Source organism: Sus scrofa, chromosome X (assembly GCF_000003025.6).
Source record: "Sus scrofa isolate TJ Tabasco breed Duroc chromosome X, Sscrofa11.1, whole genome shotgun sequence".
NCBI lineage: Eukaryota > Metazoa > Chordata > Mammalia > Artiodactyla > Suidae > Sus > Sus scrofa.
The window spans coordinates 14,226,030-14,253,587 of record NC_010461.5 but is presented as its reverse complement, the minus strand read 5'-3'; the positions used below and the strand labels follow the sequence as shown (position 1 = coordinate 14,253,587).

Genomic DNA, 27,558 nt, shown 5'->3' with positions numbered 1-27,558 from the left:
TGAAAATGTCAGTCCGTACATGGAGTGCTTTGTGCAGGGCTCCGGAAGCAGAGGCCTGGGAGGCGGGCACGGCTTCCGGGGGCACCCAGTGGGTGCCCCTGTGGGGTGGGTCACTGACTGACAGCCCGGGAGGGAGTTGGGCGCCAGGTTGGCTTCTTCGCTAACGTGACTCCTTTTAAGGGAAACGGCGCACACACACGCTGCTTCGCTTTGCTTTCCTTTTTCTGGGTGTGTCGGAGAAGCCCAGGGATCCGAGACGAAGTCACTCACAGGTCGCCGCTGTGAGCCTCGCGATTGTGCACAAAGTGCCAGGGCACCTCCTGCGTCGTGGTCGGGGTCCTGCCGGCGTGCACGGGCTCTGGCTGCCGTGTTCCCGTCCCGGCGCCCTTGGGCTCGACCTCGGCGCTTTCCGCAGCATCGTGCCGTGGCTTCCGTGGTAACTGGCCTCAGAGGTTTCAGCCAGGCGTTCTGGGTCTCGATTTCTCCATCTGTAAAAGGGGCCAGGAGGAGGAGAGCGGTGTTGGCTTTAAGGCCCCCGCCGGCCTTGACCACCAGGGTTCTGTAGGTGTGGCAAGAGGCTGGCCCGGAGAAGGCCTGCATCCTCCTTCATGCGGTCCTTGCCTCTGAGAGCACCTGCCGAGCACCCGCGAAGCACCTGCTGAGCGGATGCGAAGGTGAGGTGGTGAGGCAGGCCCTCGCTCCTGGACAGACAGGCAGGGGGGAGGGCGAGGGGCCGGGTGGACAGGGGTAGGTCGGGTCCTGTGGGAGCTCAGCGGCGTACGGGGGAATCTGACAGGTGAGCAGGACTTGGCTGGGCGAAGGTCAAGGCCCCAGAGGGCTCCAGGCCGAGGGGCCGATCCTAAGACAGCCCGCCTCTGCTGTACGAAGATCTCCTGAGAGTCAGACAAGCGGTGCAGGTCGGTCACAGTTCTGCGACCCGCCCAGGTCTCCGAGCCCACCTCCTGCCGCAGACAGCTCCCCACCTCCTCTCTGGGGTCGCAGAGGCTGCACTGGGCGGGCCCTCAGCCCCCAGCCCTTCGGCCCCAGCCACTGGCCAAGGATCCAAAGAGCGCCAGTCTCCAGCAAGCTGCAGGCGCAGGTTGCCCCCGCCCCTGGGTTCTGAGCCCACCCTGTGCCCCCAGGATCATGGGTGCAGGCAGAATGGACGGCTGACCTCTTTTAAATCCACGGGCAAACAAGGGGTTGAAACACCCACACAGAAGGTTCACAGCGACATCTGAAGAAACGGCCCCCTCTGCTTGAGCATTAGTTGGTCGCTCCCGGGACACTCCTTGATCTGAAGAGGCCCCCTGCGCGCACCTCCCCCGCGTCCATCACTAGGGGACAGGCCTCCATCTTCTCTCCGGTCATTATCTGGCTTCCGAGGGGACGGAAACTCGCTCTCTGAACACTCCCTTGCTGAGCTGCTTGTTCTCCTCAGGGCATCACTGCGGCTTCCAGCATTAGCGCCTGCAGCGGGGACACCCGCTCAGGCCCCCCAGCTGCTGACCCAGAGTTGGGGAGGAGCAGAGAGAGGGGCAGAGCCCCCCGTGGAAGGCAAGAGGGTACAGGCCAGGTAGCCCTGGGCCCCGCAGGTCACCTGAGGGGGGGCAGGGCTTCTGAACACGGTGGGGGAACCAAGCCTCCATTCAGCCAGCCAGCGGCCTACTTGGGCTGAGTCAGCCGGTTGGTCCAAGGCTGTCATGTGGGAGGAGGCAGGAGTGAGACTTTGGCCCCAGGCCCCTGAGAGGCCATAGCTGCTCAGACCCACCCGCATCCCAGTCTTGCCTGCATCCCAGCCTTGCCTGCATCCCAGCCTTGCCTGCATCCCAGCTGGCCCCAGCAGTTCCCAGAGGCTAGTGTTCCCAGCAGGGGGTCAGATGGCCTCCCTGGAACCCGCGGGACTGGACGTGCCCTCCCTCCCACGTGACATCTGTCTCGGGAAGGCGGGTGGGGTGGCGGGTAGCTGGTGGTAGGCTGGGTGGACGGAGGCCTCCTAGGCCTCCGCTAACAGAACCGTGGCTGCTTGGGGCTGCGCTCCCCAAGGACAGAACCCCTGGTGATCCTTCGGCTCCTCTATGGCAAGAGGGACAGAGGAAGGCTCTGGTGGAGGAAAGAGCACGAGCAGACAGTTCAGTGATCTTTTGGAAAGGGCCTGGCCGCCCCTCGTAAGAACTCTGAGGTTCGCCTGCCTCCTCACGCACAGCTCTGCAGTCGCATGTGCTCCGTACTGACAGGGAGGATGCCCGGTCGCTTCCGCCAAGAGACAAAAATGCATGGAGGGGTGTGGCCCTCCCAGCTCCCGAGAGACGAAGGAACCCGGGGTTGACCCTGAGGTCTAATCGCAGCCTCAGTGCACCCTTGAGTGAGGTATCTATCCTTCCTGGGAGATCACTTTTCTCACCAATAAAATGGGCCCAATCATAGGACCCCTCCTGTAGGGTCGTTCTGAGCGTCGAAGGAAGTAACGCGTGGGAAGTCCTCAGCAGAGGGCATGGCGCATGGCACATGCTCTGCAAGTTTTGGCTTCTTCCATCTGCGAGAGGAGCAGGGGCCCGTGGGAGGTCCGTTACTTTGGCTCCTCACACCCTGAGCAGGAAGGTTCTGCAGGATTAGCAGCCCTAGAACCAGGGCCAGGGAGGGAGAGGCGTGCGGTTGCACAGGAAGAGATGCAAGCGGCCACCTGAGCTGAAGGTGGGTGCCGGGGCAGGTGGCAGAGGCGTGGAGAAGTGTGCCTTCTTGCTCTTGGCAGTGGCGGGGGGCACATCTGGAAGGTATAACCCATCATGAGAAAGCAGTCTCACAGCTGGATCATCCCAGACTCCCAGGAAGCACGGAACAGTCCTTGCCCCGCTGACCTGCCTTGGAGGCTCTCCGATGCCACCTCACAGGGCTGGTCATGGGATCCTTCTCTGACGGCTGCAGTGCTTGTCCGCACGAGCCCTGCCCAAGCTTCCTTTCATCCTTTTGTCACCTGCCCTGAAGAGTTCTGGCCACTCAGAGGGACAAGGCAGACCTTCTGTGGGAGCCCTTAGGAGCTCAGAGCCTTCGAAGGGCTGCTCCTGAGTGGCCGATAGCTCTGTCCCACCAAGGCTGATGCTTCTTCTCTCCTGGCTTCGCTCTGAGGCTTCTGCATGCCGGCTGGTCTCTTTCCGATCAAAGACACGCTCCCCCTCGTGATTAGAATCCCCGTGAACACCGGAGCCTCATCTGTGTCGCTCATGGCAGCATCCCCAGCCCTCAGCAGAGCCTTGGCGTGCTGTAGGCATTCAGCAGATGGATTGGTCGGATAAGTGGTGTGTTGGAGGCATGGCATTTTCTGGGCTGAATCGGGGAGCACTCCTCTCAGAAAAAACAGGCCCTTCAAGCTGGGGCAAGTCCCCTCCAGCTCCCTGGGGGCAGGCTTCCTCCCTACGCTGCCCTAGGGGCATCGCTGGCCAGCAGGCTGGGCCACCTCGCAGGTTCATTGCTGCGGCGCACCTTGCCCCCCACCCCGCCCCGCTTCCTCCTGCTTCAGAGAAACTCCTTGTTCTGTGTACGTGACATATTTTGATTGTCTGGAAGCATCACTGAGTGGTTCATCTGTTAAAGCTGCCCTCCCATAGTGAGGCCTCATTTACTTACTTCTAATCCCATGGTGTGCTGGGCCGCCTCTCTTGTCTTGGAAGTCGCGTTGGTAGTTTCGGGGTGAGAGGAGAAGGATGAGTTGACCACCCGATGAAATTCTAGACTCCTGAGACAGGTGAGGTCAAGCCTTGGAGTTGCCCGAGGCCCGCCCAGCAAGACTGAGGATTATTGAATTATTATTGAGCCCCACCAGACGCCAGGGCGGCACAGATCCCCGAGTTAGACATGGTGCCTGCCTTCTCCATGGCAACAAGGCTAAATATGGACGCGTTTCCATGGAGAGCCATCTTGCAGCTGCAGCCCTGCTTCCTCCAGGAAGTACCCGCGCTGGGCTCCCTTGGCCTCTCAGGAGGCGGCCAGAGGTGCCCCAGACATCAAGAAAGCATGGCTCACCCTTGAGGATGTTTGGTTCCAACCAGCGTTCCATTTCCCCAGCCCTGGATCCATCAGCATCCCCTCTTCTGGACACCTAGAACTTAGGAGAGGTCACGGGTCAGACAGACGAGCTCCCTGGGGCAAGTGACACTTGACTGATGAGCACTCATGGGAGTCATCCCTTCCTCACCTTGCTCCTTGGAGCGGCTCTCACTCGTACTGGAGGAAAGGGAGCTGTCATTGGTCGAAGGGTGACAGCTGTAATGACCGTTGTGTAAATACACCGCCGCTCCCCTCCTCAAGCCTCTTTTGGAAGAATTATTGCTGCTTCAAAGCGTTTTTTAAATGGTTTCCATAATTGGGATGGCCCCCTTCCAAGGTCATAGAATATTCCAGTGTGACAGGGTTCTGCTTTTTTTCTTAAAGGACACCACGTCTTGGCTGCTGCTTTGGATTTGAACCAGTCTAGTCTCCGCCTATCTTAAGGGTCCGACACAGCACCGGGGAGCCACGCTCTGTGTTTGTGCCAGGCTGAACCTCCAAGCTGAGTGCTGGGTTTTGCGATACTCTGTTTAACCTCACTCGGCTATGTAGTCATTACATCATCTGTGCTTATCGTTTAATCGTCTGTTAAATTGGGGCCGTCCACGCACAGCTGATCAGACGGGTGTGTTCGTGTATGTTGGGAACGATCCGTGGCGTGCCCGTGTACACAGAGAGACGGGTGTGCTCCCCGGCTCCCTGAGATACCGAGAGAGCTCTTAAACCGTGGATGTGCGTGGTCTCTGAGGGACGATTCCGATTGTGTGTTCTGTGTTGCAGGCCAAGTGGCATCAGAGCCGAGTGATGGATGACCTGCAGTCCCAGAACCTGTCCATGGACATGACCGACTCGGCCCCCGCCTTGGCCAGCAACCGCCTGGAGAATGGCATGGCCCAGCTGATCACCACCGAGGCCTGGAACATCAACTCCACCGACCTGGTGAAGAAGGCCCTGGTGACCGTGCCGGCGCCGTCCATTCTGAACCCGCCGGCCGAGTCCCAGAGCGGCATGGCCCTGAAGGTGGCGGCCACCGTGCTGCAGCCCCTGTGCCTCGGGGAGAGCCCGGTGGTGATGCCCATTCACATGCAAGTGGAGGGCAGCTCGGCGCCCGAGCTCAACCCCAACGGCAACGCCACCTACGTCATGACCACGCAGGGCCCCGTCCAGCTGCCGGTGGTGCTGGAGCAGCACGTCTTCCAGCACCTCAACTCGCCGCTGGTCCTGCCCCAGGAGGCCCCGTGCTCCTCCGGCGCCGTCCACAGCAACCTCTTCCAGGGAGCCGAGGACCCGGAGGCGCAGCCCCAGCTCCTGGACCTGAGGATCCCCAGCCAGCCGCAGGAGCCCAGCCTGCCCTTCGAAGCCGTGCTCCAGAATCTGTTTCCCTCGCAGGGCGCTCTGGGCCCCCCACCCTGTCAGCCTCCTCCGGGCTACGCCCCCGTGCCCCCCCAGCCCTTTAACGCCCCGCTGTCGCCCCTGGTTCCGCCGGCCACCCTCTTGGTGCCCTACCCCGTGATCGTGCCCTTGCCGGTGCCCGTCCCCATCCCCATCCCCATCCCCGTGCCTCAGAGTTCCGAGTCCAAGTTCAGCCCCGGCTGCCCCAAGGCGCCGTCCTCCTTCGGCCTCCAGCCCTTTAGGGGCGGCCCGCCCGCCGTGCAGAAGGAGGAACTGAAGCCCTTCGAGCTCCTGCAGCCGCGGGAGTACTTCCAGCTCAGCCGCCACACCGTCATCAAGATGGGCAGTGAGAACGAGGCCCTGGATCTCTCCATGAAGTCGGTGCCCTGGCTCAAGGCTGGCGACGTCAGTGCCCCCGCCTGCCAGGAAGACGCGGCCCTCGACCTGTCGCTAGCAACCCACCGGCGATCGGAGCCCCCGCCACCGCCGGAGACACTGTGTGACAGCAGCGGGGCGGTGGATGGCCCCGGTCACGCCGCGATGGAGACACCGCCCGGTGGTGGTGTGGAAGTGCCCTTTGCCCCCGCCACACCCCACGAGGCCGCCGCCGCCGCCGCAATGGAGAGGCACCTGGGCGGCAGTGACGCTGCCGAGCCCCCTCGCCAGCCCAGCGGCGAGGTCAAGGCTGAGAATAACATTGAGCTCGGGAGCGAGTCCCAGGCGGCCAAAGTGATTGTCTCCGTGGAAGACACTGTGCCCACCATCTTCTGTGGCAAGATCAAAGGCCTCTCGGGGGTGTCCACCAAGAACTTCTCCTTCAAGAGAGAAGACGCCATGCTCCAGGGCTACGACATCAGCAGCCAAGCGGAAGAGTCCGCGGGCAGCGCGGAGCCCCTTAGGAAACCCATCAAAAACCGGAGCATAAAGTTAAAGAAAGTGAACTCCCAGGAAATACACATGCTCCCCATCAAAAAACAACGGCTCGCCACCTTTTTTCCCAGGAAGTAAATAGTGGCTTTTTAAAATTTTTATGATTATAATATGGGGAAAGGTGCATTGGTTTTATAAAAAGGCATTTAAAACAAATTATCTTTGTTAATTATTTGGGGGAGTAGTTGGGGAGCGGGAATGTGAATTGGCTGTAGAGGCCCTGTAAGCTAGTATCATTTTCTTTTTTAATTTTTGACTTTTCACAAATGAGTAAATAAGAGCAACCTATTTTTCAAGCAGATTGCACATTTTTTGCAGCTTTAATGGAATATTGGGTGAATCAGAGGGGTAAAAAAGCTATTTTCATTGCCACCAAGTGCTTTGATGATGTAATACCTAATAAAGGGTAGGATGACTATTTCACAATAAATGTTTGTTTGCACTAATTGGTTGCAGTATCCGATCATTTCTAAAATTTGCCTTCCTTAACTGGCATGGTTTGGCCCAAACTCGCCTGTACAGCCTGGCCCGTTAACCCCTGTTTGGAGACCCAAGTTCTCCAGGCACACTGGGCATACCGGGCAAAGAAGACTCGTACTGGCCTGTGGCCTCGGAAAAGGATGATTAGAAATACGGATGACCCTCCCCTTCTGGCCTCTTTCTTCGTTCGTAAAATGAGGCAAAGAGAGGGGGTGGTAGCCAAGGCCCCTGCGGTTCACAGAGACCCTGGATGTGCAGAGTTGTATGTCTGAAATCTTCCACAGACTAAAACAGACAAGTGCTTCGAAAGGAAAATGTACCTGCTTCCCCCCTCCTCCCCTCCCCGAATTTAACTGGAAGGACTTTCTTTTCAAGGGCCGTGGGATCCTTGTGCTGGATGACTGAGAAGCCCTGCAGGTCAAAAGCGTTACCAAAGGCCACTCAGAACAAGAGGAGAGTCGGTGGATTAGGAGGTAATCGCAGAGAGGTTCCCGGCCCTGGGGAGCGGGGCTTGGGAGCGGGGTCGAGGAGGGAGGCGATAGCCTTCCCTGGTTCCTTTAGCCCCGTGGTTCTTACGTCGGGGCGACGGTCCTCCCCGGGGGACATCCAGCAATGCCTGGAGATGCTTTTGGTTGCCGCGCTTGGGGGAGGGGGTGCTCCTGGCGTCTGGTGGGGAGACCAGGATGCCGCGAAGCCTCGCGACAGGACTCTGGGCAGCCCCCAGAGCCGAGAGCCATCCAACCCCACTGTCAACGGCGCCGAGGCCCAGAGCCCGAGGTGAAACGGTTTCTGGAGGGACAGAAGCGATGCTCCTGGAGGAAGAGAAGAGCGCAGAGCCACCCACGCCGGGGAGGAGCTGTGAGTGTACACGGAAGGCAGACCCGCTAGGCGGCGCACCCCACTTGCCTATGAGACCCCGCTGGCGCGCGGGCGGGCCTGCCTTTCACCTCGGAGCTCGCCCTTTCACTTCTTGCCATTCGGATGTATCCAGCTGTTACTGTGATCAAGAGCCGGAGGGAAAGCGGTTGCCAGACTGTTCTTTTATGGCCAGGCCCTCCGTGTCTAGGGTGACGGTTTGAGCTGGTCCCGTCCCATATACCCAGCGTGGCTTTTCTTTTTCCTGTTCTTGGCCTGTGTTGTTAGCATGTCTTTTTCAAAGTGCGACACAGGCATAAATCGTTGTTTCTTGTGAGGCCGACTCGTTCCATTCCCCTAGCACCGGCCAGACCCCCTCCTTTCAGCTTCTCCGTGAGGCTGTCTTTTTCCGTTTCGACTCCTCTGGTGGGTTCCTGGCCGTTTCCTGAGCCCGGGATGTGTGTTCCACTTTCAAATACAACCAGCACAGATGCGCCCGCCCGGGGACTAGCGTTTCCCATTCACCTGCTGTCTGGTTCTCACCAGGTTTGCGGTCGTTTCTGCTGCCCCCGCCGTGTCGGGCAGCTTTTCTCCAACAGCCAGCAGGGCCCCTGTCCTCGCAGTGTCCTGGGAAAAGCTGCTGCTTATCTATCCGGCTCTGAGGGAAGCGAAGTCTCGGTTTGCCCCTTGGATGCTCGTGCTTAAAGCTGAGAGGCGCACAGGTGGAAAGGAAGGCCTGTGGAACCCGGAGTCACATTATAAACATCGAGCTACGCATTTCCCTGTGTTGTATCTGAAGATGCCCTTTTCTCTTCAGCTGTCGGCTCTGGTCGGGCAGGCCGGCCCCCGGCCCTGGAACAGGCCTCTCCTCCCGCCCACCCGCGGGCCTGGCACTGGGGTCTAAGCGAGGCCGTTGTCATGGGGACTGGCCGTAGCGTTGGGAGACTTGCCGGTTGAGATCCATGCAGGCCGAACACGGAGTGTCGTGATGGGCCCAGGGTCGCGTTCCCGAGGCAGCGACATCCTCGGTCCGCCCCCTCCCCCCTTCCCAGAATCGACCAGAATCTACTTGGCTAGGAAATCAGGAGAAGGGGCGACGGCCCTGTGCCCACAGCCAGAGTGAGCCTCGGGTTCCCTGGTGGCTCCGTTCCACCGGCCCTTCCTAGTCCCCAGCGGGCAGCCCTTCACACAAACCTCGAGGAAGAACCATCATCTTGGATCCATGGTTCCTGGACCCTCCGTGCGGTGCGCGTGGCGTCACAGGGGTGGCCACTGGCAAGCCCTCAGGCCCCATCATTGTTCCGCTCCATTCTGATTCAGCCAGCTGGGGTCACTCTAAGCTCCCCACAAATCACAACTGTCTCCAGCTCACGTCCTTCCACGTTTCAACCATGCAGGATTTCCAGGCTTTTTCTCTTGACTTAATTTCCCATCTCTTCTCAGAAACGGTGTCTTGGCCAACTAGTCTAAAGAACAGCTTTTCAGAGTCTTTTAGGAAATATGATTCGTCCCCAGGAATGTTGATGCTTGCTCAGACTTATCAAGATGGGTTCAGTTGGCTTCAGTTCAGAAATGATAAAAAAAAAAAAAAAAAAAAAAAAAAAAAAAAAAACTGGCATACGTTACTAAGATCCACATTTGGGGATGGTGATCCTCCTGGTAAAGTAAAAACTAGTTGATCTAGAGGGAAAAAAGAAAGATTTAAAAGAGGATACAGTGGCTGTCCTAACCAAGGAAGTCCTTGACAGTGAGTCGAAAATTCTCAAGCAAGGTCAAACATTTGTTTAGGTTCAAAGGCAAAACTGTCACACTTTTAAGCATGAAAAAATGTCTGCAATGCTGAAAAAAACTCCGAACTCCAAAAGAAGGAAGGGCGGGGGGGAGGAGGAAGGAAAGAAGGAAGGAGAGAGGGAGGAAGGGGAAAGGCTGCCGATTCCTGAGCGAGGCTGTCAATATAGTAATTATCTTTATAAATAGCCTAATTAATAAAACAAAGCAGGAAAGGATTTGGATCTCATTTGACAAGTGAGAAAATTGAGGCTCAGAAGAGTTTGCTGCTCGCAGCTTCTAAGCATCAACAACTCAAAAATATGTACTTTGCAATGATTCTTAAATATTGGGTTTGAAGCCCAATGAACCCACAGGAATTTGGATCCTTTGGGGGCAGAAACCAGTATGAATTAGTGAAGGGTCTGAGTTACAGATTTTTTTTTTCAATTAGTTTCAAGACCATTCCAGTTAACTGGAACGCCCAGAGCACTTGGCACCACGGTAAAGGGGGGATTTCAAGCTGAAGGATGCCGACGCCAAGCCTCTAAAAAGCCACACGCGAAAGTTGCTAAGCTGAAAACTTTAACAGCAGGGGAAAAAAAGCCTTAGAGGTCATTCTGGCCGGCTTTACTCCTCATTAAATAAAAAAGGCAATTTTCCAGAACAGCATACTACCAGCAGGTCAAATAACTGACCTCCCACTTCAGCGAAACGAAATAGGGTGTATTTGACGTCTTTAGGGTGCCATTGTAATAAATTGAGATTTGATTTTAATTAACATATGGGTGATTTTATAGTATGTAGTACATATGAGCACTCGAAAGAACTCGTTCCAAACTAGTGCAATTGTCCCACCTACCGCTGTTATTAGACCAGGGGATTTTTAAGCAAAATGGAGATTTCAGCTATGCTCTGCCAAAATTACGAACAAGTTCAAGTTAAAGAGGAGGAACTGGTGAGGTTGACTGTGTTAACCCAACTTGGAGGTTATTTTCCATCCAACTGTATTCGGTATAGACACTCACATAAAAGTGTAGGCTCACGCTGCTGGTAACCACGCGAAAGGACGCCTGGATCCTGTCCTCTCTCTGCTAAATCCTTTTTGTCACATCGAAGGGTTGGTAACCCGGTCAGTTAGTAAGAATGCGATGCACCCGTTGGTATGGATAGCACCATTGCTCTCAGTCCCAAAAGGCGTCGGGAATATGGAACACCGCACTGAACAGGCCAGATGCTCGGAGAGCAGGGACTGAATCTTAATTTATCTCAAGGCTCCTCCACCTCGGCACTGTTGGCATCCGGGACTGGATGCTTCTCTGTTGTAGGGCGCCATCCTGTACACACTAGGATGTTAAGCAGCATCTCTGATCTCTACCCGTGAGATGCCAGGAGCACCCCCTCCCTCGCCCCAATTGTGGCAATGAAATGTCTCCAGACACTGCCAAGAGTCCCCTGGGGGGCCAAGTCGCCCCTGGTTGAGAGCTGCTACTTTATCTGTAGGGTCTCTCTAACACCCGGCCCCTAGCAGGAGCTCAAACATTCTTTGAAGAGTGAATTTAATCAAGAAAATCCAAAAGAGAGGTCGGTAGCTCCGAACTCTGGTCCCCACTCGTATTTTCTGGTTTGCTACCTCAAGCTGATCTGACCAGGAAACTATTATTGGGAACCTCCATTCATCCATCCGAAGGGCCCTCCCTCATCCGGCATGTAACAAGGTCTTCTAGAAGCATCTCCCTAGTAAAGGGATTCAGCAAGACTACCCCACCTCACAAAAGGGGCAGGCACTCGCTCAGCCAGCGAGTTATAAAGGATGCCTTAGCCCTGTACCAACACCACGACACTGAAAGGACCCTTATTCAAAACTCACCCTGTCATGATTTCTCAACAGTCTTACTTCCAAGGGCAGCATGACCCAGGAATTTACAAATGCTGCCAGGAAGCTGGATGTGTTTTTTTTTCCCCCCTCAAATTTTACCTAAATCCTTCTTGCTGTAATCAAGCCCAGTTTTTTGTTTGTCCTTAATGGAAACAAAGGCTAAACCTCCTCTGTTGAGTAGTTTCCTATTTAAGTACCAATTTTTTTTCTTTTCTGCTTTTTAGGGCCGCACCCGAGGCTTATGGAGGTTCCCAGGCTAGGGGTCAAATCGGAGCTGCAGCTGCCGGCCTGCATCACAGCCACAGCAACGTGGGACCGGAGCCACGTCTGCAACCCACACGACAGCTCACAACAACACCGGATCCTTAACCTACTGAGGCCAGGGATCGAACCTGCAACCTCATAGTTCCTAGTCAGATTCATTTCCACTGCGCCCCGACCGGCGTAAATACTCGGTCTTTTCCCAGCCTCCTTCCCTCGGACTCAAAAGTCCCATTGCCTCTCGCAGCCTCTGGGCTCCTACTTTATTCTCCCTTGTCATCCTGGTTGTGCTTCCCCAGCCTCTCCATCTACTTGGTGAGTCCAGAACTCCACGCAGGCGATGCAGATGTTCTAACATGGACTGTGGTAGCGGTCGCCCAGCTCCGTCAAGACGCTCAGAAAGAAAACCACTGAATGGTGTGCTTTTCATGGGTGGATTTATGGTATGGGAATTCTATCTTCCTAAAGCTGGTATCTTTTAAAAACAATAAGAAGAACTCCAGATCGAAACTGGGAACTGAGTGTGGGTTCCAGCAAACCACCGAATAGTGACCTCCCATCGTGGATCCGTTACGTGCCTGTTGAGACAGCCCCACTTCCCGTGGGACCCCGCCACCTGTGATCCGTTACATGCCTGTTCATACACCCTCACTGGGCCCCACCGCGCTGGCTTCCCCAGGTTTTCCTTTATGGTCAGAACTTGGCTTCCACCGTCATCCCCCATGTCTCATTTCTTGGCATCTGGAATCCCTTCCTCCAAATGGTTTGCTTCCCAGGCCTTCCAGTTGGGTCCTCCCCATTTCCCTAGCAGGGTTCAAACTCTGTTTGGCCAACGGCCTCTTGATTCAGAGGAAGTCGCACGAAGAAGACCAGTATATTAAAAAGTCACAGAGCAGCAGCTGCTCTGGTCCGGAGTCCCGCCAGCCTGGCCCTCGGCCTGCAGGGAGGGCCTGCGCGCTGGGTCGAGGAAAGCTGCCAGGCAACAGCGGGCCGTGCGTGCCCTGGCGTGAGCTCTGGTTGTCCTCTTCAGCGCCTTCTCTGTCAGGACTCTGGCTCCCAGGACAGTGTGCCTTCCAGTATCTTATGTCGCATCTTAGCCAAGAGTAGAGGGGACACTCGGGGTACGTACGGTTTAATGACCTCTGAGCTCAGAATGAGCGGGCCAGGAGCCCGGCCATCACTCCCTCTGCTGGAAGGGGACCCGGTCCCTCGCCAGAGAAACAGCCAAGTATCCAAGGAGCCGAGGGCCATCCTCACAACCCCAAAACTCAGCCCCCTACCCCCCCCCTTACAGGATGTCAGCAGGTGTCAGTCCCCAAGGTGGCGGCGACAGCGGCACTGGAGAAAGTTGAAATGCCCTCAGGAATTCAGGCTTCCTTGAAGCAAGGCCAGGACTCGGAGTTAAGATTTTTTGGTTGTTGTTAACAAGTGTTTTTGGGTTTTTTTTTTTTTAATGCAGCTTTATGATTTCAAGTACCGCACTAATGGAAACCAGCTAACAAGGTCTTGCCTGGCAGAAGTCCTTGGGGGAATCATCTTAACCCAGGGATAACATCATTTGTAAAGAGGGTATCAACTCTTTGTAAGTGAATGGTGCTTCTAAAGTACTTGAGAGTGGATGAGAACAGTCTGTTTTCTTTGTGCGGCTGGGGACCGCCACTAGCAGGCAGTGGGCGAGCCAGATAATGGAGGGCTAATTCTTTAAGCTCCGAGACTTTTTACTGCAACTGTTTTCAATGGGAATCTTTTCAAAATGCATCAAGCATCTGGCAGAGGAAACCCTTTCTTGACTCGGTCATTGTTCCAGCCTTGCTGCCTGGGCTGCGCTGCGAGGCCATGATGCCCTCCAGGCTGCCCAGGGGAGGGGACTGTTTGTCTCCAACCGGGGTGGCTCTCCTGTCCCCAGAGCCCTCTCCACCCTGGTGCCTCACACAAAAATCTCTTCCAGAGTTCCCACTATGGCCCAGTGGTTTAATGATCCGGCTTGTCTCTGTGGAGGCATGGGTTCGATCCCCAGCCCAGCGCAGTGGGTTAAGGATCCGGCGTTGCCGCAGCTGTGGCATAAGTCAAAGCTCAGGCTCAGATTCGGTCCCCGGCCCAGGAACTTCCATATGCCGAGGGTGCAGATGAAAAAGGAAAAAAAAAAAAATCTCTTCCAATCGTGTCCCTTCAGAGCTTCGGTGATGGCAGGGCATGGCTGGACAACCGCTGCTGGCCAGCTGGCTCTCATCCGCAAGCTGCCCGCCCGCCCCAGAGCATGGTCCCTGCTCTCCTGCAGGTGTCTCCTCACCCCCCTGCGAGGCGCAGCCCCAGGGCCACGGCTGGGAACACCTGCCCCAGCTCCTTTCCCTACACGCTTCTGCAGCTCACGGCAGCAACACGGCTGGACAAAGCGAGTCTCCGGCCCTCAGGCTGTAAGCGCCCTGAGACCGGCTGGCGACATAGAAGGGATGGCTGGGCCCTGGGCTTCCCCTGCTCCGGTGACGGGGCAGAGGAGCTGGGGGAGCCACCCCTGCTGCTGGCGGACCTGCGCCAGAGAGCCTCCTCTCCTCACTTAGCGCCCGCTGTCCCGGCCCCTGCCCTCGGCTCAGCCACCGTCGGCCCTTCTGCTTTGTGCTGGTTCTGGATCTTGGTCAAGCGGGATCTGTGCAAGCCCTGGACGGACAGGACACCGCGTTTTCGACCCTCGGCCCACCTGCCCTGGTTATTTACTCTCTAGGCCCTTCCCTCGGGGCAGCCAGGAAGGTTAAGATGCAGCAGAGCCCCCTTGAGACAGTGCGCATTCCCAAAGTAATGACGCTTTAATCACCGCTTTCCCGATGTTCCTTCTTCCCCCTTCCCTCCCTCCCTCCTTCCTTCCTCTTCCTTTCCCTGCTTTCTTCCTCCTTCTCTTTCTCACCCCTCCCCGCTTTGAACGCCTAGACGTGCTGCTTCTGTTGAATTTTACGAGCGACAATAATCACCCCGGAGCCCTGGGTGCCTGTCAGGCCTCCTCTCCCTGACCCTTCAGAGCCGGGCGATGCTCTCCGCCTCTCTCCGTCCGGAGCTTTCCAGGCACATCTGTCCGCCTCCTCTTGCCTCTCGGACGTCTCTTCCTGGGGCCCCTCCTCAGATGCGGCGGCGGCGGCCGCTGTGTCCTTCTCTGCCTCTGTCCCACGCGCGCTGCTTCTCGTTGCCGTCGTCCCACAGGGACCTCGGCCGCTCTGCTCATCCTCGGCGCCGTCTGCCCCGGGGGTGTGTGTCCCTCCCCAGCTCTAGTCCAGCCCAGACGACCCCTGCCCTTCCCGCTCTCTTTCCACATGCAAGGTTCCGTCCAGCCGCCATCCTCACAGGGTGGCCCTAGACGTCCCCCCAGGCATCATCCCTGATGCTTAACTCAGCATCTCCCTCCCTGACCACCGCCCTCTTCCCGGTCGGTTGGTCGGGTCGGGTCGGTCGTGCGGCAGTCCCCACGGCCACTGCCCCGCCTTCCCCTCCCACGGGCTCTGTCGTGCTCTCCTCGCCGTTGCTCAGCTCCATCATTCCTCTCCTCTACACTGGCTGGCCCCAACTCAGCCCACATCACCCGTGGCCAAGACCCGTTTTTAGGGCCGCACCCGCAGCATATGGAGGTTCCCAGGCTAGGGGTCGAATCAGAGCTGTAGCCACTGGTCTACACCACAGCTACAGCAACGCCAGATCCAAGCCACGTCTGCGACCTACACCACAGCTCACGGCAACACTGCATCCTTAACCCACTGAACGAGGCCAAGGGATCGAACCTGCGTCCTCATGGATCCTAGTCCGGTTCGTTAACTGCTGAGCCGCAAAGGGAACTCCCTGCCAAGACTTTTGAAATGGCCTCAGAAGAGGGTGGACCCGTGTCTCCACTTTTAGCTCCCTCCCTCTGCAACCTTCTTCTGTACTTTTGCGAGAGGAGCTCTGGTAAAAACAAAGCCTCACCACATCATTCTGCTGCCAAAAGGTATTTGGTGTTGGATGTACCCCCGAACCATGCAGAAGCTTCCACGCAGGCCTCCTGAGAGCAGGCCCCAGACCACCTCTGTGTAAGCTCCAGGAATACGGAAGCTTGACAGTTTCCAGCACAAACCTCTGTGGGTCTACCCTTGAGCACCCTGACACTCCCTCCTCACCTTCTTACTCCTTCTAATCCTTTAAGACTTAGCTCCAAACAACACCTCCTCCGGAAAGCTTTCCATGACTGCTCCAGCGTAAGCTAAGAGCCAGCCCCCCCAACCCTCCCACGGCAGCACGTGCATACTCAGAGCATCTCGTGTCTTGTCCGCCTCATTCCATTGTGAGCCTGTCTCTGGAGTTCCCATCGTGGTTCAGTAGAACCGAATCTGACTAGCATCCATGAGGACTCAGGTTCAATCCCTGGCCTCCCTGGTTAAGGATCCAGTGTTGCCATGAGCTATGGTGTAGTTTGAAAACATGGCTCAGATCCCGAGTTGCTGTGGCTCTGGCGTAGGCCGGCGGCTACAGCCCCAATTAGACCCCCAGCCTGGGAACCTCCATTTGCCGCGGGAGCGGCCCTAAAAAGACGGAAAAAAAAAATGAGCCTGTCCCTGTCCACCCCACTAAACCACAAACTCCTCCAGGGCCAAGGTTAGGGCCTCTCTGTCTCACCTATGTAGCACAGTGCTTGGCATTTAGGGGGCCCCCAATAAATGTGTGGGTTCTGAACTGAACCCACAGGGAAAGTACAAGTATGCTCTTCCTCACCAATCAGTACAGCACGCAGAAATCTAGACACATGGGACAGAAATCTCTGGAACCTATAACTCACTTTGGGAAAAAAAAAAAAAAAGATCTCCTGATCGATTCTTTTAAATCATACGGTTCAATCTGCTTCAAAACAAGGTGGATTCTTCAAATGTGGTTTCTACACTCTTCTAGAAATATACTTAGAACATAAAGCAAACTATAGTCAAAATCTCATCAGTGGTATACAAAGAAACATTTTTGGCATTCATCTCAGAGTATGTGGATGTATTTGTAAGTTACAGGCATGGCCTATAAACACACAGATTATAAAATATGTGCAAAAGTCAACATGTTCAAAGAATGAAATAAATACAAGGAGCTCCAGTAGTTTCTTTCTGTGCCTCAATTCATCATCTTATGTACCCCACCGGGTTATAATAAAACGAGACTATTCTAAATCTTTCAGCTGAAGGAATGAAACTTTGAAGCTGGACATCGCTGTATCTTGAAATGCGGAAAATACCCACACGCAAGATGTTTCTGTAGCAGCTCTAGGAAGTCTGCGTCACTGCAGCTAAGGGACGGGGTGGCCAGAGCCCTGGACAGAGGTTAGGAGTGCCAGCTTCAGAGTTACACGGCCCGGATTCACTTCCCACCTCCCTTCTCTCCGAGCTGTGTGACTCCGGACAGGTCCCTTAACCTCTCTGCCCTCATTTCCCCGTTCGTAAAATGGGAGCAATACCGAATCTGCGAGTACCCGCATTCGCACGTTCCGAGTACCAAGGGCAGAATGCTCAATAAATGACTTCCTGTTATGCTTGTTTACAGATAGGAGCAGAGAGCAAGGCCAACAAGAGTCATGGAGACGCCTGATTTTACAAAGCCTTTCTTTTTGAGATTCCTCTTTGCTCCACAGAGGTGGCTTTCCAGCCAGGCACTTCCATGCCCTCCTCCAGCCTACTGACTAATTAATAGTGGAAGCAACCTCAGTGTCATCTCATTGTCCCTCCTTGGGGCCCGAGAGACAGGTTGGTCACTTGGTCATCATCAGGAAAATGGACTCGTTAGAATAGGAGAAAAAGAGGCACGGGTTATGAGAAAAAAAATCTCAAGGGCAAGACTGGCCACAGAATCGGTGGCGTGTGTTCTGGAGCCTCGCTCTGCTTTGGATTCCTGTCTGGAAAGCCATGACTCAGCAGCCCTTCTCGTGGGGGCTGATGACATAAGGCAGATGCCTGCAAGAAGGAGGCGCACTCGGCCCACCAGCCCCTACATCTCCTGCCGCAGTGGCTAGAGCTCTGGGCGGTGGGGGTGCTCCAAGGACAGGCCGTGTCCAGAGGCCACCGCCCGGCCCCAGGGCCACCTCTGTAGTGGCTCCGTGGGGCTGTGCAGCCCCAGAAGCCTGCAGCCTGATGAGCAGGGCAGTGGGACTGTTCTCTGAGTTAAGCATACAAAAGCATCCAGAGCTGAATTCCCTTTTATCAAACCCTTCCTATACTTTTCTGACGTCTCAGAAAAGATAAACCTTTTACTTGAATTAGAAATATAAATTCTCTTTACAAGAGATAACAGCACTTTCTTTTTTCAATGAGCGCTTTCTTGAGCCCCCCCCCCCCCTTTTGAGTGCCGTTTCAACACAGTCTAGCACAGCCACTAGACAAACTGGGGGCAACTGTATTTGAAATAACTAGAGAAAAGGGTTTGTGGGCTGAGGATACACAAGGAATGCCTTGCTCTTCTCGCTGTTGACCTCCCCGCCACAGGAAAAGGAGCCTCTGCAGCAAAGCAACCGACCAAAAAGTCAGAACAGCCTCAGCTTCGCTGCAGGCCCGCTGGGGCAAAACCACCCTGGACCCGCTCCGGCTGAGCTGGGGCGACAGCGCCCTCTGCCGGCAGCCACGGCGACACCCGCAGGGCCCTCCCTCCCGGAAGTGGTCCTGACACAGGCACCGGCTTAGAGACCTCAGTCCCCCGGAGGAGGCTGGTCTGTGGGCATCTTAGGACATCCGTGAGAAGGCTCCAGATGGAAAATGCTGGAGGGCCCAGGTTTTCAGGAAGGCACCTCCTCACCTTTCAGTCCGGGAGAACGTGTTCCAGCAAAGCCAGGGAGAGAGGCTCGCCGGCCCAGGCCTCTCCAGCTTCTCTTAAAGGCGAAAAGAGAAGCTGAGGACCCCGCACGCTCCCCAGCGCATAGAGCTGAAGCCACGACCCCAAGGTTCGCGGGGGTGAGAAAAACAGAGCAGAGAAAGTGGGTGGGGCTCTCGGGAGGCAACGGAGAGGAGGACGGAAGGCGTGGTCCTCCGGAGAGCGGGAGGAGGAAGGGCGGGCGAGCTGGGGAGCCCGGGGCCCAGACCAGCCACTGCCCCCGAGGGAGGGCGGCCGGGGCAGCGGCCACCGTCCTCACCCACTGCTCCCCACCCTGCCCGCGCGGGGGCGCTGCCGCCCTGGCGCCCGGGACCAGCTTCCTTCTCTTGGAAGGCCCAGGACTTGCGCACAACACAGCGGCTCTCAGCGGTTCATTAACGCCCAGGGGTGGGGGTGTGTGGGTAACAGAGACGGGAGCGGGCGGGGGGGTGGGGAGATGGGGCTACGATGGGGGCTGAGAATAGGAAAGGCTTGGAGGGAGAACACAGGTTAAATAAAAGCCAACCGCTCTACTGCTGCATGACCTACCAAGAGGTGGCGGCGGGAGAGGTCAGGGTGACAACAGCTTGTCTGCCTCCCAGGCTGAGTCTGGGCCTGAGACCCCAGCTCCTGGGAGCCCTGCGGCGCCCCCACTCCCCCCCATACCCCGCACCCACCCAGGTGGTGGCTGTCAGAGGATGCAGAACTCGGGGCCTCTCCTCCCCTGCCTTCTTTCCGCGGTGACCACGTCCCTTGTGGTTTCCTGGCTGCCGTGCGTGGCTCCTGGGTGCCTGGGCTGGGGGGAGACCCATCCGCACCCCTTCACCCTTTGGTGCTAACAAGTGGCCGCCGCACCCGCGGCCTCCCCGCCGGGCCCAGAACGTTCTGCTCCTGAACGCGGTGCACCAGGGCCTGCCGCCTGGATGCCAGATCCCTGCCAGCAAGGCTTCTGGGGGCCTGGCTGTGTCCTTCCCGCCCGCCCGAAGGTGCATCGAAGCCCCCTGCCAAGAGCTGGGCCGCCCAGACGTGGGGCCATCTGGAAAGGGACCGGCGAGGCCACTTGAAAGGGAAGGTGGTGGTGCGGGACTGCCGGCTGCCTGCCAGGGACCCGACAGCTCGGGCCACCCTCAGAGGGACACCTCCTCTTCCAAGAAGAGCTCAGAAAAAGAATGGAATCACCACGGTCACCCCCAAAGACAGCACGTGGGGGGGGGGTTCCATGGAGGGTCCAGGGCATCTGGCTGTTTGCCAGAGCTCTCCTCCTGCCCCCAAAGCTGCCCGAATGATCCGTCCAGAACCCAGGTCTGATGGTGTGACCCTTCCCTCGTTTGTAATCTTTGAATTGCGTCCCACAGCCCTTGCGATCCACCCCAAGCCGACCTAAGGGCTTTCCTCTTCCAAGTTGGTAATTAATCCCCAACACCCCTCCGGGTTTCTCACCACTTTGTGCTTTGCCACGTGACCCAAGATTATGTAGCCTGGCGATGACTTGGAACGCAAGGACTCTGTTGTGCTCTACCTGCCGTGAGTGCTCCAGTGGTCAGCTGAGCTTGTGCGAGGATGAAGGATTTGGACCTGGACCAGGGTGGACTGAGGGGATGCTCACAGGCAGAGCCAGATTTGTCTTAGAAAGTTGAGGTTGGCTCTACCTCACGGGTAAATAAAGGGCCATTCAAAATCCCAACTTCCAGGAGTTCCTGTCGTGACTCAGTGGTTAATGAATCCACCTAGGAACCATGAGGTTGTGGGTTCAATCCCTGACCTTGCTCAGTGGGTTGGGGATCCGGCGTTGCCGTGAGCTGTGGTGGAGGTTCCAGACACGGCTCAGATCTGGCGTTGCTGTGGCTGTCGTGTAGGCCGGCATCTACAGCTCTGATTTGACCCCTGGCCTGGGAACCTCCATATGCCGCGGGTGCGGCCCTAAAAGGACAAAAGCAAAAAAAAAAAAAAAAAAAAAAGGCAGAAAGAACAAAATCCCAAGTTCCTAAGCCAGAGAGCTAAGATCTTAACGTTGGTGGCACTAGGTCCAATTATGCCTGCAAGCACATTTTGTTGGGCCTGTGCTTTCATACACTGAAGCCTACATTTTAAAATTAGGAGATTGGGCGTTCCCGTCGTGGCTCAGCGGAAACTAATCCAACTGGCATCCATGAGGACAAAGATTCAATCCTTGGCCTCACTCAGTGGGTTAAGGATCCAGTGTTGCCATGAGGTGTGGTGTAGGTCACAGACGCAACTCATATCTGGCGTGGCTGTGGCTGTGGTGTAGGCTGGCAACAACAGCTCTGATTCGACCCCTAGCCTGGGAACCTCCATATGCCACGGGTACAGCCCTAAAGAGGACAAAAAGACAAAGAAAAAATTGTTTTTTTAATGTGCTTTTCACTTGCTTTTGGAAAATTGGTGGAACTGTAAGGTAAGACTCAAAACCTTGCCTGGCAACAGGTGGGCTCCAGCCAGACACCTGTGCACACCTCTGCTCCTCCCAGCTGGTTGTACCCAGCCCGCTTCTCCCAGTTAGGGCCCCATCCTGGCCCAGCCCCAAAGCACATCTGCAATCATTTGAGCCTGAAAAAATGTTTAAAGCCTTGTGGCAGAAATAGTGTTTTGTGTTCACTAAATCTTCCATTTTTTTTCTTGCTCTTCTTGAGAAAGCCACTGCATATAAGCAGTGGCCACATAACCGGTTGTACCAGTGGGCTCCAAGTAGGAATGCCACATGTCAGCTCTGAGCAACAAAAAGACTCTTGGAGGCCATGTGAAACATGGGTAGAGTCACACAAAAGAAGCAGCAGCTATGGAGACTCCTGAGAGTAAAGCAAAGCCACTGACATGTCAGCACTGATTTGTTACACCAGCAATGTAACCAACCCAAGTGTAACGTCCAAAACCACTTCTTAATCCGGCAGTTCAGTTATTACTATGTCATACTAAAGCTTCAAGTTCTTTGCATTATCATTACAAGTGTATCCTTTTAGCAGGTAATATAAAGATTTGGCAATGTCTGGAGTGGGACTCAATGCTGAGGGCTGCCATCACCCGCCCTGGCCAGTGCCCTCCCGTAGGCCCCTGGTGTCACTGACAGACTCAAGCATTTCAGGACACTCTTTTCCGACCAGGGTCATTCCTTGGGTTCCTGCACTTCTTCTGACAGAAACATTGCTATTGATTTTGCCAGCATCCATGCTAACTTCTGAAATGTACTGATGCAAAAATTCCTAAAGCCCAGATGCAACCTTGGAAAGCAGGAAGCCTCGCTTAATGGACACGGATAAACGGTGACGCTCATCTGCTGATTGTACATCACAGATCAATTTGCCGAGCTAATTTTGCGTGGATTGGAAATGCAAGCAACAGCCAAGTGTTTTTAAAGGAATAAAAGGGAAGAAGAAATCAATCTACACATACATGCGTAACTTCACCGAAAAGCGTATGCTGCGACTCCTAGTCTTCCTGGGAGTTGACCTCATTCAGTCATGCACGAACACGGACAGACGCGTGAAGACAAGGCCCAGGCCCTCCTCGGAGAAAAGATCTCAAACTCCCTACCAGAGCAGGTTGCGCTTATCAAATATTTCATGCACCAAGAAGAAACTTTGCATCGTTTCCTTTTCAAGGAGGGGCATCCGCTCCCTCAAAATCTCACTGGGACTTCTGGAAAAGTTTTTCACAACTCCGATTTGAGAGGTCGGGCCTTTAAAAACAGAGGGCTAAAATTATATATGTAGCTGGCATTACATTTCCGTTGGGCAGCTTTGTAACAGACAATTACAGGAAGATACAAAACATTTAAAAAGAAATATAATATTGGAGATGATTAGGAATTTGAATATTACATGAATGTAGGATATAATGAACTTTTTAATAAACGTTTCATTCTAGAACAGCTGCAATGTATAGAAAAATTGCTAAGAGAGTCAAGAGAGTACCCACAGCCATCTTCCCGGTCATTAGCAGCTTGTATTGTGGCACATTTGCCACATCTAATGAATCCGTATTGATCCATTATGATCAACAAAAGCCTACAATGGATTCACACTTCCTTACTAGTCACCTTTTTCTGTTCCAGGATCCCATCCAAGAAACCCTATTATGTTCAGTCATCAGGTCTCCTTGGGCTCCTCTCGGCTGTGATGGTTTCTCAGACTTGCCTTGTTTTTGATGACCTGGGCAGTTCTGAGGCGTGCTGGTCAGGTGTTTTGCAGAATGTTCTTCAGCTGGCATTTGTTTGCTGATTTTCCTCATGATGAAACTAGGGTCACGGGTTTGGGGGAAGAAAACCACAGGGATAAGGGGCCATTCTCGTCACATATCAAGGGCACATACTGTCACCATGACTTCTCGTTGCTGACGCTGACACTGACCCCCTGGCTGAGGCCGAGTTGGTCACTGTCCAGTTCCTCCTTTGGCCCTTTCCACGCTGTCCTCTTTGGAAGGAAGCACATACCTCTCTGCACAGCACACACGGAAGGGCTGGGGAGTGAGGCTCCGCTCCCTGGAGGCTGAGTGTCCACCTGATTCGGGATTCGTCTGCACAGTTCGTCTGTCCTCCCTCGTTTGTGTCCCTCTCCAGTCACCGCTTTCCAGCGCTATGGACTCAGGGATACTTCCTTGAGGCGCTGGGTTATCATCCACTACTACTTCATTCTGTTGCTCAGGCCTTTCCAGATGTGGCCACTGGAGGCGCTTTCCATTGGCTCCTGCGTCCCTCTGATCTATCTCATCGCTGTGCTTTTGTGGAGCGCATCCTTCTGATACGAAGACGCGCCAGACTCCAGCTGTATATTCCCTGTCCTCGTCCTGCAATCAGTCATTTCTCCCAGGAGCCCTGGTTTCTCTCATGACACCACGGTGTTAAAAATGAATTCTGTGGAGTTCCCCGGTGGCCAAGCGGGTGGGAATCCAGTGTTGTCACCACTATGGCTGGGGTCACTGCTGTGGCACAGGTTTCATCCTTGGCCCAAAAGACCTCTTAGGAATACAGACATTAAAATGACTTACTAAGTTTTGAGGTGTGATAATGGTATGGTTACTTTTTAAAACGTTTCTTTATCTTTTAGATATACATACTGACCTGTTCATAGATTAAATGATCTATCAGATTTGCTCCAAACAACATGGGAGGTGGGAGATGTGGGGGAGAGTGTGGACAAAACAAGGCAGGTATAATTCCTGATGCTGGGTGACGTCCCATCACTATCCCTATTTTTACATGGACGTGAAATGTACAATAAAGCTTTTCTTAAAGGAATACTTGACAGAGCTGATACTTGCTCACCGAATCAGGTGTTTTATAGGAGACCTCAACAGCGAGCATGCCTTTGACTATCTGTATTTTGAAATTCCAGTTCCAAAGCATGAAAAAGGGGACTCCTCCATAGGAGAGAAAAATACTGGCCTGGCTCAATAAAAATGGAACCACCCAGCAACTGGCTTGCAGACATAAGAGAAAAATTGTCCCTAGGACATGGGACGGCTTTGTTAAACTCCTTCGTGTTTGTAGCTCATAGCTACATCTTCGAATCCTAAACACACATACACACATAACACTGACAGATTTATTGAAAGCACTTGGACTGTCCCTGACAAATCTTTCCATATATCCATAAAGATTAGGGATTTTTTCAGTTCTCCTACAGGGCCCAAATCTCTGGGCCTAACCGCCTTTACCATGAGAGTCCCCTGGATGAACCTGTTCCCACCACCACTCAAATCTATCAGAGCTGCTCCATGGCGGTGGTGGGAAGCCACACTCCATTAATAAAGTGTAAGCATCAAGGTAAATTATTTTGGAGTTCCCTGGTGGCCTAGCAGTTAAGGATCAGGATTGTCACTGCTGTGGCATGAGTTCGATCCTTGGCCCGGGAACTTCCGCATGCCACAGGTGTGGCCAACAAAAATTATTTTAAATTGGAAGTGTACTAGAAATGGCCATGTTTTTAAGAAGAAAATTTGCTTTCGTGTCCTCTGTTTTTTGGCCATGACCGTAGCATGTAGGAGTTCCCGGGCCAGGGACCGAACCCGAGCTACAGCAGCGACCCAAGCCACTGCAGTGACAGTGCTGGATCCTTAACCTGCTGCACCACAAGAGAACTCCTGTGTCCTCCTTTTTATTCAGTCAACATCTAAGTATCTATGATGTAGGAGATACTTACTATGCTAAATATCAGGAATACAGTAATGTAAAAAAAAAAAAAAAAAAAAAAGATGGGCCCTGGGAGTGCTCACTGCAAAGAAATTTAGCATTTCTGAAGCGCTGTCTGGCAGCCAACTTGGGAAACAACAGGCTGGGGGGGCCCACATGACGAAAGGGAGCCATGAGGTAGGCTGTGTGCGACCTGGTGATGGCAGCGGGTATGGAAGCTGGGGACAACGAGGAGCTGAGGCCAACAATGGCAGTCGCAGTCGCAGTCACTCTGTCAGCTGCCTGGACACGTCAGCGGGGGAGGCGCTCTTCACCACACAGGGCTTGCCGAGGGCTCCACGGATGAAGGAAGATGGGAAGAGATTCGGGGTGATGCCTGTGGGCCTGCAGGTGGCGATGGCAGTAGACAGTTACGTACCCAGGCCCAGAGCTCAAGGAGAAAGCTCAGCAAAGAAGCCGTGGCTAGAAAGGTACGGGTGCTTCTTGTTTTTCTTGCTAGCCTTTCACAAGTACCTCATTTACTTCTAATTTCATCTCCCAGACCGTAGCCTGTATGAGCTTTGTTTTCTGTAATCCAGTGCTCTGTGTAGCTTACTATGTACTCATTTTTGTAAAAGCACCATGGAGTCATGTAAACAGTGAATTCTCTTTTGGAATCGAATGTCCCTCAATAATGTCTTTTTACTTATATCAGTATCTGCTCTTTATTTTGTTATTATTTTTTTCAGGGCCGCACCCACGGCTTCTGGAGGTTCCCAAGCTAGGGGTTTGAAATGGAGCTGCAGCTGCCGGCCTACACCACAGCCACAGCAACACGGGATCCGAGCCATGTCTGTGACCTACACCACAGCACTCAGCAACACTGGATCCTTAACCCACTGAGTGAGACCAGGGATTGAACCCACATCCTCATGGATATTAGTTGGGTTCATTACCGCTGTGCCACAGTGGGAACTCCAGTATCTGCTCTTTAATTTTACTTCCTTGTGTCAAAGGCTGAGAGATCTAATAAAGACTTTTTTCCTACCGCAACTCTATTAAATTATGCCCATGGCCTGTCTGGTTTTGCTTTTTGATCTTCATTCTCTGTAACTGGTTATACACAAGTCCATGATCCGCTTTCCTCATGCTTGCACCTCTTACCGATGTAAGAACCCCTGATGCATTGACGGCTTTTTGCTGCTAATTCTACCTCGCAGGACTCAATATTATCATTGCGGCCTACTTTTTGTTTATTTGCAGATCAAGTTCTATCCAGACATTTATGTTTTAATGTGTAAAGCACATGAGGAGTTCCCGCTTTGGTGCAGTGGGTTAAAAACCTGACTCAAGCGGCTCGGTTCACGGTGGATGTGTGGGTTTGATCCCCAGCCTGGCGCAGTGGGTTAAGGAATCCGCCGTTGCTGCAGCTGTGGCATAAGCCCCAGTTGCGGCTCAGATTCACTTCCTGGCCTGGGAACTTCCATGTGCTGTGGGCATGGCCATAGAAACATAAATAAATAAAAAAATAAAGCTAATGACAAGGTAGATACGCGCATGTAATTGTTAAGATCCGTACTTGAATCTTTTTAATGTGAGTGTGTAATCTCTTTATACATAATATGCAATTAAATTGGTCTCCTGACACATGCTATGCTTTTTTCTCAAGGTTTTGTTGTTTCTGCTTGCCACTAAATAGCAGTGTGGTTTGTTTTTTTTTAATCTTCCATAGGGATATAAACATGATATGGCCCGTAGTTCTGTCATTAAACAATTATTATAAAACCGATACACTGCCGACAAATCAGAAAGTAAAGCAGAATGAAATGAAACATCCTCAGAATCCTACCTGCCCGTGGCTGCCGGCTCTGAAGATGTTCGTAGGTGTCTTCCTAAAGGTCTTGTCGGTCCGTGAGCCCGTCTGTGCACAAACACACAAGAGAACCCTGCGCAGATGGCACTGCTGCACATCTGCTGCTGTGACCCGCCTGGGTCAGCAAATCACGAGTGTCCTTCGATGTAAATAAATGTCTTCTTCCTCATTTTGAAAGGCTCCTTCTGGTGGATCTACCCAGGCTTTCTCTATGTAGTTTCCAACGGCCGTCTGGCTGTGTCCTACCAACTCACTTCTCACCAACGGGACCACTTAAGAGTTTCTGAACTTTGCTAATTGGATAAAAAGTGGAGCGTAATGCGCATCCGGTTTTAATTTGAACTTGACTCATTTCTAGTCGGGTTGAACATTTTCATGTCTTTTAACCTTCTGTTTTGTTTCTTGGTTTCGGCCACACCCACGGCATGTGGAAGTTCCTGGGCCGGGATCCAACCCGAGCCGCGGCAGTGACCACGCTGGCTCCTCACCCTGCTGAGCTACACGGCAACTTCCTTACCATTTTTATTTAAGGACTTAATCAGTGATAAAAGGTGATTTTTACTATTTGGGGAAAGATGCGCTGGCTAGTCAATGCCAAACAGGGCCCGCCCTCAGAACGTTTGGGGGACAGTTTTCTTCCCCGCGGTGTGACCTCTCCCCTATTTTGTCCAGCCGCTTGGTGAAATTGGACCTTTGCAGACAAAGGGATTTATTTCATTTTCCCCTTCTTTTTTCTCTCATGGCTTAAGGCTCTCCCCTCAGTGCTGACAGCGCCCCTAAAGCCAGAGAAGGTGTTCCCGTAACACCAGAGTGGCCTCTAGTACACGAGGAAGAGTGGGCGAGCTCGCGCTGACTCTGCGCTCACCGTACAGAGCTGCTGTCAAGGTTCAGGTTTGTCAAGCTGCCGGACAAAGCAAGGAAAAATACATCAGGAAGGATGGATGACCAACTGTCCGCCTCGCTTTCTGAAGGAGGGCCCTGGTCCCCCTAGAGCACTTAAAAATGCAAACGGGTCCTAGCGTCGCATTGTAGAAACGGCCCCAGAAACTTTTCTTTTTGGCTTCTTAGGGCTGCACCTGTGGCATATGGGGACTCCCAGGCTAGGGGCTGAATTGGAGCTGT

The 27,558-nt window shown here is 53.9% G+C and overlaps 1 protein-coding gene and 1 long non-coding RNA gene across 11 annotated transcripts in view; one reads left to right on the top strand and one right to left on the bottom strand.

The window, feature by feature from the left end:
• Positions 1–6,812, top strand: part of RAI2 (retinoic acid induced 2) — a 386,296-nt gene extending 379,484 nt beyond the window's left edge. For all 10 annotated transcript variants that reach the window (XM_021080591.1, XM_021080586.1, XM_021080587.1 and 7 more), the window contains one exon: positions 4,825–6,812. In XM_021080591.1, the coding sequence (XP_020936250.1) occupies positions 4,849–6,444 (1,596 nt within the window). In that variant the 5' untranslated portion in view covers positions 4,825–4,848 and the 3' untranslated portion in view covers positions 6,445–6,812. The remainder of the gene's footprint in view (positions 1–4,824) is intronic.
• Positions 22,285–27,512, bottom strand: LOC110257835. The gene is made up of 2 exons (XR_002340846.1): positions 26,413–27,512; positions 22,285–24,968 (listed from the first exon to the last, which is right to left on the bottom strand). It is a non-coding gene; the product is annotated as an uncharacterized LOC110257835 (long non-coding RNA).